Below are 12,097 nucleotides of genomic sequence, written 5' to 3' on the forward strand. Positions count from 1 at the left end.
AGAGAGAGAGAGAGAGAGAGAGAGAGAGAGAGAGAGAGAGAGAGAGAGAGAGATGACATAAAACGATGCAGAGAGAGGAGGGGGAAGAGAAAGACAACCAGACCGCACGCGCTTCAGACCCCTTCATGTCATGGATCTGGATTATTTTCGGGATTTCTTGCACCTTTTTTTCCTCCCCGGCGGTGCGTTTCTTTAAAAAAACGCGCAGAGGAGCCGTGACTGGCATCATCAAAAGCCCTGACATACACGCACACGCACACACACGTATACACACACACACACACACACACACACACACACGCACACATATGGATACGCAGGGACATGAAGGGAGATATGTTTTTTTCTTCTTGATTTAACATCTGGACTCCATTGAGAGAAATAAGGAGAACGCCGGTTACGCATTCGCACACCCACGTATGCACGGAGCGGACTATGAACAAGAGGATTTGAGTCGTTTTTTTTCCGTCGCAAAGTTGCGAGGAGATCTCGAATCGTGACAGAATGGATGGATCTGGCGCGTCGTTTGGCGCATTCGGTGTCCGTCGCCCCCTCGGGGTACGGTGCTGCTGGAAGGTCGTCTTTCTGCTCACCGTATTCTTTCGCAACTACCTGAGCTCCCTGCTGGACTGTCCGCCCACCTGCACCTGCTCGCCCACGGAGATCTACTGCAATAAGTCCGACAACAGCAAATTCTTCCCGCTGCTGTCCTTCCAGGGCACCGGGAGCGCCGGGAACAGCACCGGCAGCATCGAGGACCTTTTCCAGAACATCACTTCCATGTAAGTGCTACTGCATGCTGCTGCTGCTGCGTTAGATCAGTCATGTAGCTGTGTGTCGGTGGTCTTCATTTGGGTTCAGGAGGTTACCTTTTGATTGCAGAATTTAGTTTTTTTTAATGCAGAGAAAACCTCCACACTTTGGTGTTTATCCTTAGAATAAAGGAAATCCTTTGATGGATATGTATCCACAGCATATGGGCAACAATCAATACATGTCAGTAATGAGAAAAGGTTCCTCAGTTGGGGGAAAAAAAGGAGAGATGCATTCTTTATAGTGTGCTTTATGGGGGTAGAATTGGTGTTTGTCTTGTGGGATATTCACAAAAATAAACTTTGAATCATCATAAAAAAGAAAAAACGGACACAAATAATCTAATATTGAAATAAGGGTAAAAATAGACCATTATGTTTGTGGTACACAATGAAACATTTCAGATCCAAATTTAAGCCTGAAAATCGGTGATTCCCCAATCCCTCAGCTGGAGGTCACAGGTTACCGTTTTTTGTAATTGCGTCTATATTAGGGTTGGCAAAACTTTTTGGATTGTTGTGGGCCATACAAAGAAAAATATAAGGAGCCATGGGCCAAAGTAATCTTTTCAAACAGTTACACTGTAAGAAAATCTGCTCATAAATAAATAAAAAAACAGTACTGTGCCCACCTAAAATATGACGATGTTACGTGTAAATCTGTAAATAAGTAAATATATTTTGAGTTTGAAATGACTAAATGTTGGTTTCGGGGCCTACTTAAAATATTACAATGCAAATGTAAGATTATATCTGTAAGTCCGTATATCTAATGTTCAGATGAAAAAACAGAACAGGTACAAATGATCTTGGTTTTCACAAAATGTTGTCGCCATCTAAGATGTGCAATGTACATCCAATTTATTAGAAATATGCTCAAACCATATTCTATTATTTTTTTTAAATAACAGTGGGCCATTTAAAAATTGGCAGCGGGGCCGTAGTTTGGCCATCCCGGGACTACACCCATACATCTACTCTATATTTGTGTACACTAGCTTATATACTGTATGACCTGGTAAACCAGTACTACATGACACTGGGCATCCTCCCTTAAAAAGCTCTAGAATGTCTTAATCTTATTTGAACATAATCTTAGTCTATGCAAACAACTTCAATGTAGAGGGAAGGGTCCTCTACTGAGCTCATGGGGTCAAGTCAGAGGCAAGTCAGAGGTAATGTGTCAGTCATTACTGTAAGAGCAAACAGAAAAGCAGCAGCAACACACAGGTGTTTGGTCTGTTGAAGATCATATGTGGTTGTTTTTATCCTTATCCATGTAAGTTTTGTCTAAAATTGTTTAAGAAGGACGCGATCAAGGGATTCTGTGACCTTGTTGTGGTTGAATGTTCAATGAGATTTTCTTTTCCCATAAACCTTAAACTAGTTCAGCTTTTAGAGCTGGTCAAACCTGTGATGTAGTGTTCAGTAAACCGTGACACTTGGCGTCAATATGAGCCAAGCCAATTTGAAAGCACCTACAATGAATCTATGTCCCCATAAAAGTGCTGAATTCTTAGGGAATTAGTACATAAAGGTGGTTTAAGTGGCCTTTTTCTGCATTCATGGTGGCAGGCAGTCCTTTCTTAGTCAGGTTGACCTTGACCAAAATGACTTGGAACGCTGCAGTTGTACATCATGTGACTCAGATCCTTTCTCAACTAGTGGATATTTGAAAAGCCTAAAAGATGTTCTTTGTTTTTTTGACTGTGAATGAGCTACCGGAAGATGATCAGAAAGGCCCCAGTTCTTCAATAAAGAACAGCACAAAAAGCATTTCCTTATTTATTATTCTTCCCCTTCGCTCACTGCAGTATCTCCTTAAATACCTTCTTTTTATATCCTTTCATGACAGAAAACCGCGTTGACCAAGAGGTAATAACACCAGATATCTTGAAACAGCTTTTACATTGGATGATAAAAGCAGTCATTGCTCGCTGAATACAAACCACCAAGGACCCAAATGACTTTAAATACCCTATTTACTTCGTGAGACCGGCCTGAGAACCACAGGAGGCTGAACTTCTCTCAAGAAATCCTCCTTCCTTTGGATGAGAATAGCTCAAAAAGACCCCAAACGTGACGTACCTTGTTTGATGGGATTTATTGGTTCGGTGTTGAGGAAAATCTGTCTTGTCAAGACAGCTCTATGACCAAACGAGAGGCGTCTGTACAGTATAAGGTCGATCGAGTCCATCTCACATGACCGTTATCCCTGTGTGTGTGTGTGTGTGTGTACGTATCCTCCTGCGGGATTTTCCACATGCATGTGTCACCTGCTCAGAAAGTGGTCAGCATTCACAATCAGAAGTTGTGTCGGAGCTGAATTCATTAAGCCATACTGAATAATTCATTAGCCGTACACTCGTTGATATATGCATCGAGCATTTCCATACAGTCGGTCAGTTACAAAAACATGATACCTCAGAATCAGCTTTATTGGCCATGTATGCGTACGCATGGAATTTGACTCCGGTTTACACTTTGGTCTCAACGTACATTCACAAGTTTACAAATAAACAAGAGAAATATAAAAAAACATAAAACAAGGACAACAAAAAAAGTGGAACAGATGTAGGTATAAACATTTATAAATATAATTTATCTAAAGACACAAAGAATATATACAACATGATGCATCTGCATTTTGACAAAGCACCTCACCTCCAAAATCAACGTTTGTTTTTTGATAACCATGCTACCTTGAATTCTTGAAGAACACTTTTTTGCATGCCTCCATGGTGAATGGAGAATCAAAAAATGCCCCAAAACAGAGTAAGTCCTTGATGAATGGAAGTCAATGGAGGCCAGCACTAACAACAGCAAAACAATATAAAAATATCTGTTTTACAAACTCTCACTCAAATGGTGCAGAACAATCCAATTCTAATTTATGCATGTCTTCACTACTTCCTTGAACACATGCATTTTTGCTAAAAATTTACATACCGTCGAGTTTGAAGGAGTAGTTGGCATTGGAAGCATGGAAAAAAAAATCACTTTGAGGCAGCTTAAAGGGAACTTTGAGGCTTTGAGGCTGAGTTCATGTTTTTGCCTCCTCGTGCAGGTGGAAAATCAGTCAAGTTGTTGAACCAGATTAAGGAAAATCAGTTTAAAGACATATTGATTCTAACCTCACCATTTCAATGTCTGACAAGTTGCAATCATTCCGGAGCTTGTCTGGGATTTTATTATCTTGTGCACAATTGTCGTTTTCAAGTTATGCAGCCAGCCAGCGTGAGCAGATGTCAACAGTGGTGTTCAAACTGAGGCTGGTTGGTGTCGCTTTCTAAACTTTATAACTATTGAGTTGTTTTATCTGATAAAGTCAACACGTCACATTGTTCTTTTGAGCATTTTAACCTTGAGCGTGCTTTAAGAAAATAAAATATATCCAGAGCACTTGTTCTGTGTGGAAATAAATTCAGAAATCACCCTGGAGCTAAAATTAGGTTTTAGGAGTGTGACTTTTGCTATGTTCGTCGTCACTGTTTTTTTACACCTCAGCAATCAAACACTTCAGCTGAACCGCAAAGAACGAGGGCCTGCGTGATCTTTTACAGTGTAGGGGTGCTATAAAGGAATGATCACAGCGACCCGTTACTCTTTCAGCAGACATATGGCGTGTGAGTTTTGTATTTAACAATCAGAACCAGTCCTTTGAACAGAAAACAAGCAGAACCATGGCAATGCTTGCTAACGTATTAGCAGTAGCAGATGGGTGGACAAGTATGGAAAGCTTTTTCAACAGTAGGCAGTGCGCAATTATAAATCCTACTGCATTTCTTGGCAAGACCCGCTCTGTGTAGCAGATTTGTTAAGGTCAGGCATTGACCTCGAGTAGGTAGGATCAGGATAGCCCATTGGTCAGCGCATAGGACCTGAACAAATCAAGTTACCGGTAACTCGGCGAGCATGGATGCCTGGCCAATCCTAGCACTTGTATGCTGCGCACGGAGGATTTTGCCAAGAAAAAGCACCGGGATTCATAATAACTCAAAGGCAGTAAGTGTGGAACTGTACGTTTATTTGTCCTGAACCATTCAGCACAGGATGTTCGGTTTGCTATGCACCATCCGTTCGGTACTCCCTGTGACCCAAACGGTCAAAATAGTATATTAATGTCTACCACACTTAAGCGCGGGATAAAAATTCTGGAGCGCGACTTTCAACCGGAAAGTTTTGGCAGCGCACCAGCATGTTTTTAGCTCTAGCATGCTAGTCGTATTCGCCCGATTAGTCGCATTGGCCGAGCTCACTTGACAACAATTTGTGTCAGAACGTTTGCCGATATTGTTCAACTGAAGTCGAGATACACCTCAAACATTTAAATTTGCGATGACATCAACCAAATGTGTCAATTAGCGTAACGAAGCAAAAAAAAGACTGGAGGCTGAGTCCTCCTCCCCACAACGGTCAGGCAGCCTCAAACTGCAACTTCAGTTTCAAGTAATATTTTGGTTCTGGCTAATCAACAACCAGTACCAGTTTAAGACCGGTCCATTGGTACCCATTCCTGCTGACCATCCATCCCTGATGGAAAGGAGTATTCTGACAGGGAAGAGTGCTTTTGCCAGTGCAGTGAGCTAATCAGGAATAATGGCTCCATCACGTCATAGTAGAATCTGAGTGTTGTCTAACATTGAGTTCAGGGACATGCAGCACCGTACTCCTCCGGCTCAGTTCACCTCACTTGGCTTTGGCGGATTGAAAGTAGAAAACAATGTCGACAGGTCATCAAGATAAAAGATCGACATTTTTTACATGAATTTCCTTTCGCCACATTGTAGTTATGTCTGTGCATGGATGTGTGTGTCTTTCTGCTCTGAGGGATTTTACATTTAACAACATTTCACCCAGCTCTCAGAGGTTGTAGTCCAGCAGGTTGTCGTTGTGGTAAGACGACAAACTGCGACTGTATCCTCATACTCTCTTATTTAGCCCGCAACCACCCCCCCCCCCCCCCCCCCCCCACACACACACACAGATTGTCATTACATGTCAGTTGTCCATCTCCCGCTGCATTCTGCAACTCAGCAGCACCAGTGGTTGGGATGGGAGCGTGTTTCGGTGCAAGCAGAAAAAAATTAATAAAAAATCCCCTCTGCATCTGAGTCCGAGCCTCGTTCGGATCGCTTTCCTCTGTCCGTATAAATTTGAGCTCATTGCCGCTCACAGTGAAATTAATCCGATCTTCACGCTTATACACACACAGTGACTCACGAGAGAGGGAAGACCCGGCACTGGCAGAATGCACAGTGACATCACAGTAAAGAACTAAGTGTGGTAGCAGTGCTTCTGATTTGGAGCCTTTCCTTCAAACATTTTAGCCTATTTACGGCGAAACATTCACATAACTGCTCAAGCATTAACCAAAAGACAGAATAGCCATTATGATGTTTGAATTACTTTTTCTTTCACCTTCCAGTCAGCCATTTACATTCATCTCACGACAGTTTCAAAGAAGACCTGAAACTGACTCCAGATAGATGATCCATCGTGCCTGCTTTATTCTCATCAAACTCACTGTACTGTATTCATGAATGGCAATTAGTTTGGAAACAAATGTATCCATTAGCCTGCTGTTGGTCGAACAAAACTATTATTATTTTATTAAACTTTTAAGATGTCATGTTAGTACTTATAAACTAAAGATCTTAAAACCCAAATAAACAACTGATGAATTGTTGATGAAATCAATTCTGCTGCAGCCTAACTGTACATAAACCCCCGAACATTAACAAATATATGAAATCTGTGTCACACGATATTTCTTTTCAGCATCAACATTGCAATCCGCAGGACGTGCAACATCGCCGAAATAACACGTCACGCTGCAACTGTGTCGCTGCAGAAAAACTGCCACGGTTCTAGTTTCAAATGACTCATCCAGTGTTTGCCATTGATAACCTACAGTCTAGGTAGGCCCGGTGAAGGTGGCTCACGGCTCCCCTTGCACGGACTAGCTGCAACCTTTTGGGACGGAGCCCCCTCGTGCAACTGTAATCGAGATCGTTCAGAAATCAGAATCAACCTCAAAAACCTCAAAAGTCTAGTATCAGTTGGGCTCAATACATTGTGCAGTTAAAATGACAATGATAATGCACCTTTGTTGATTAACAGTAAAAGACAGAAGCGCTGGATTAGATAGAGTGTGCATTGAAATCTTTGCGGGTCTCTGCACACATCAGGAAGTCTGTATGAAGACCTGCACCCCGCTGTGTAAAGTTCAGCGTATTGGACGTTTTTCTTGGAACGGCGGAGCGTTTCTTCCTCTCACTTGAACACAAGCAGGGATTCACTCCTTCTGCCCCCCCCCCCCCCCCCCCTGCGCCCCCCCCCCCTCTTATTCTGTGTGAAGACTTTCAGCTGGCAGCAGTCAACACACATCACAGTGCATTAGGATCACATAGCACAGCAAATAAAATGGCACACAAATAAAACCACACAAGAGCTGAAACTGGAAGAAGAATATCAGTCACTGTTATTTTTCCAACAGGGAGATGGAGAAAAAAAGGAGACTTAAAGATATCTGTGAGGTGATAGACGGTGATTATATTGTGAGAACAAAACCTCATTTCATTATTAATCCGTTTTGGTGCTGAAAAGAGGCTGCTGCAGCAGTGATGCCTGTTTCCACCCACCACTGTGTGTAGGAGAGTGCAACACGGGGGCGGCTTCCACACCGAGTGCTTGTTTTTTCACGCCAGTCACAGAGAATTTAGTGAAATGAGCGGAAAACCCCAGAAAATGAGAGGCGCTCGGCGATAAGGCTGCTTTGTTTTTTATTTAATGTCCCCGGGAAAGGAGAAGCAGGAGAGAAAGCGTGAAAACGGAGAGACAGAGAAACAGTTTGAGGTGGATGAAGGAGGGAGAGGAGGTTTTATATCTGAGAGAAAAGGGAGATGAAACATGAGGAAGAGAGATCAAGTACTGTGCTGTTTAAAAAATCAGCACCACATACATGGACAGCTCCCTGCGACACGCAGTTGTTCCTCATCACTCCCTTTTAATTTCACGGACTGAAACAAAAAGCAGGTTTTTTTTGCGCCTCCAAATTTGACATTTGGCAGTCCGAATATTCAGTGGGGGGCTGTGGTCGGAGGGTTAACGCAAAAGTGTAACCCTCACTGCTTGATATAAATAGCTTGTTTGTTTATGCTGCAGCCGGGACACACAATTTGTAGAACTCCAAGAATTCTTTAATACAGAGGTGCAGTTATAACTTACCTTGGAAAAAGAAACCTCTTTTACGATCATGCCCAGTGTGCGAAATCTGTCCGAGCCTTTTTAAATGAAACTTCGGACCCCCTGAAAGCCTCAATAGCAAAAAATTGGGGGGGGCCAAAGGCAATTATATGTCACCTGTAATTGGGTATTTTGCCCATAAACCACTAATTAAGGCTAGGTATCGGCACTTGATACCTTTAAGGTGTCAAGTAAAATAAATCTGTAACAAGAAGTATCGAGACTTCTCCAGTCAAGCGATATCTGCGGTTTTTATGATGTGGAAAAATATTCATAGCCAATCACTGCAAGCGTTCTTCGTTTTAATGGCCCACTACCGCGGAAGCTAACCCATACAGCCGGGTCTGGACACGGAGATGTCCAAGTCGGCGGCTAGAAGCCAACGATGCTAACAGCGCAAACAACAGCAACAATGTCGACAGAGTTAAAAGTTTAAACCTAAGGTGGAACTGGTGGGGGTTACGCTTCTGCAACAACAAGATCCCACCAACGTGGGTCGGGGATAGCATTATCAGCAGTGCGGCGGCAATTAGGTAGCCAGTGGGCACACACGCAGCTACTATTCACATAGTGGGTATAGAATGAAGTACTGTATTGGTATCAGTATCACTTTAACTGCACTGGCATTGGTACTAGCATTGTAACTTCTACCAAGCCCTACCTCTAGTGGTAACTAGTCATGCAGTTTTTGTATTTGCCCATGTGTTAAGATATCTTTCTCTGAGATTATCTTGCCACCATAACAGTGCAGTGAGAATGGAATTTGGTTTGTGAGGCTTAAATCATTGCAAGATACAGTTGGCCTTGTTGTTCATTGGAACTACTGAAGGTAAACAATGGAAAACTCCACACATAGTCACATAGCTGACACATAGTCATATCCCTTTGTCTCAGCACAGAGATCTCAAAAACCTCAGAAGTCTATTATGCTTTTGCGCATTTTACACCACCATTTGTGATAATAAAAGTGGGTTCATGAGGATGTTCAAATGCACTTTTCCACCTTGTGTTGCCACATTATTGCTATTATGAGAATTTTCTTTATAAAAAATAATTAAATGCAAAACAAATGCTGCCTTAGATCCTCACCACCCCCACTGCTCAGTGCATGTCACGGTAAGTGATAATGTTAGCCTGGCAAAGCATAAAAGCTTCATAAATTGTTCCATAATTCAGGCCCCAGTTTGTAACTCATGCATTTTTAAATGATTATCAGCGGAATAGCTCTGCAGTGTAATTAACTTTATGATATCAAACAAGGTGAGCGTTCAATGTGGTGACCGAGCCAGTCACCTTGGCACCATCGAACCCCCCCCCCCCCCCCACCCCACCCCACTCTCTGAGGCCTTAACGGAATAAATGACCCACTGTGCTTACGCTATGTAATACGCTATGTAATAACCAATAACATTAGTAGCCATTATGTACCACGTCAATGTGACAGCCCGCATCATGTCACCCACATTACTGCGAGTGAGTGTGTGTGTGTGTGTGTGTGTGTTTGTGTGAGGATGTGTAAAGGATTAGACAGTCTGGGTTGAGATGCTGTTAAGGCGATAATGTGACACTGAGTTTTAGCTGGCTATTTTCTTTCTCCTTGCTCATCAGCACTTAGTGGGGAGCAGAATGAAATAATTAAAAAAGACATTTCTGAATCATCTGAACCACGCTTGTCACTGTTATTTAATCTTTCATTTAAATAGGGAAAAAAAGGACAGGATTGTAATTTACAAATATTCATTTGAAGGCATTAATACACTGCATTCAGGGTTGAAGTGTGGTTTGGCAGGTGGGGGAACCGTAATGCCCAATCCACAGATACTTTTTATTAAATGTAGTCACCGGCGTGACAAATAAATGATGCAAAAATGCAAAAAACACGCCTGAGCATATTACATGTCTAGGGCTTATATTGTGAAAGGTAAGAGCGAAACGAGTGGATCTGATCTGCACTGCCTTTCTCAAGGTTAACGTCTTTGCTGGACTATGGCGCCTCTGTAATATTGTTTTATAAATCCTCAACCTGTTCCACACAATGGAATTGATTGATGCCTTTACTCGCAGTTTGAAAGCCCAGACAAATTGACATTGCTCTGGAAAGAAAGTGTCGCTTTTTGGCCGATTAATATTCATGTTCTGTGTGAAAGTATTTATGGCAAAAAAATAAAAAATAAAATAAAGTTAATATACATATATATATACGTGCAAATTGATCGCGCAAAAATCAAGCCCCCCAGTGTGGAAAGGCCTTTAGGGGGGGGGGCTCACTGGACTTTATAATGTATGAAAATGCCGCTCAGATTTATTTTCTAATTACATCAATTACATTAAATCAATAAAAATGCATTAAACAAATGTACTCAGTAAAATACAGCATATGTAAATGTGTTTGTCTCTTTTTTTTTTAACATGAGACCTGTCTCAGCTGATGCATGCTGGGATAGGCTCCAGCTCCCTCTTGACCCTGAACAGAAAAATGGAAGCTCAATTTCTAAAAGTCCCCCTATCAGATCCCAACATGATGCCAGGTGTTGCTGCTGGGTCACTGGGTGAGTGCATTAATGCTAATTAGCAACATGCAGTTAGTGGAGCGGGAGGGAGGAACACTGAGTGCCTGAGAAGGACCAGCAGCCTCTGAATGAAATGCAGGTTTATTAGGGTTGTTTAGCCAGACAAATAATTGTTAGTTAAAATGCTAGTAAATAGCACAATTATATATAACATAAATTGTTCAGCACAATAAATAATATTAAGTCTATACAAGACGTTAGGGCTAAAATGTTGTCCTCGTGATTCAGTGGTCGATCTAGCTGCCTCAGCTCAGATTGATGTTCTATTCATTGGAATGACAAAATATCACAATGTGAATTATTTTTCCAACAAACAAGTAAAAGGTGTCTATTCCAGTTCTGAGAAGTGTCTACAGAGCTTTCAGGCAGCGTACGGCCCAAACATGCTCCACATAACAGAGCAAAAACCATGTGCCCAGTGGAAAATGTAATGTTTTTGAAATATTCGTTGTCACTGTTCGTTTGGTCCCCAGCAACACACTCACAAAGTGTGAAGTAGAACGGGTGGAGATTTGTGGAGATATGCAAAGGACACACAGACAGACTGACAGAGACTTCTTGCTTTATCTTGTTTCATTTCAGCACCAGGAGCTGTCCACACTGTGACCTATAGCAGTTAGAAGCCGGGTGCTTGGCACATTATCAGTTTGGGTCAAGATGGTTTACATCCCTACATTCATATTGTTAAACGTGTAGTAGAAAAAAAATTGATTTAATTGAGTGGACAAACGTTGCAGGAAAATAAAAGTACCAATGTGTGCTGACATGTAGACAAGATATTTAAATGAATACTGCCATGCTGTGTGTGGCTATTCAATAACCCAAATAACATTATTCTTTTGCAGTGAACAAACCCATCACCACGTCTTTCATGCACAACTGTTTCCATACAGCACCTGTTGACCAACTCACGCTAACATAAAACACTGAAAGCATGCCGTGTGTCCTCCTTTTCCGTCTCCATGTATCTAACAGAGCTGTTCGTGAAACGCGTTATGACAGAACGTCAATGGCCAAGGATCGATGCTGCGCTGACGTCAATATTAAAATGCTATGAATTATGAAAATGCAAAAAAAAAGAGTCAATATTTCCTTCAGTAATGCACTAATGCTGTCTGACAATGTCAATAATTTGCGGGATTATGGATCACAAACAGCTCAGAGGGGTGTCTGATGTGTCGGTGTTTTTCGAGGCCAACAGCACAGGTGGCTTTTACTGCAATTATCTATTTTCATTAGATGAGCAGGTTTTGGTTTAAAACAGCCTTTGAAATAGGGCACACACCATCACAGCGCTTAACTCTTCTATGACTCCTTGTGTTTTCCGCCTTGGTCGGTCATCAGCATAGCAATGTTGTCATGTTCCCAGATCTCATGGGAACACTGGAACAAACACTGGACAGATGTTTGGTTTGTCGGCAGTAGATTCTGTTATCTGTGAGTGTGCATTTGCTCGCATGTCCTTGA

At 42.0% G+C, this 12,097-nt stretch overlaps 1 protein-coding gene across 1 annotated transcript in view; it reads left to right on the forward strand.

Moving 5' to 3' along the window:
- The first annotated feature begins 504 nt into the window (after positions 1-504).
- LOC142972024 (NT-3 growth factor receptor-like) overlaps positions 505-12,097 on the forward strand; it is a 217,994-nt gene continuing 206,401 nt past the window's right edge. Inside the window, exon 1 of the mRNA XM_076112799.1 lies at positions 505-782. Within this exon, the coding sequence (XP_075968914.1) occupies positions 505-782 (278 nt within the window). The remainder of the gene's footprint in view (positions 783-12,097) is intronic.

This window comes from Anarhichas minor, unplaced genomic scaffold (genome assembly GCF_050575085.1).
Source record: "Anarhichas minor isolate MPS153535 unplaced genomic scaffold, ASM5057508v1 ptg000005l, whole genome shotgun sequence".
NCBI lineage: Eukaryota > Metazoa > Chordata > Actinopteri > Perciformes > Anarhichadidae > Anarhichas > Anarhichas minor.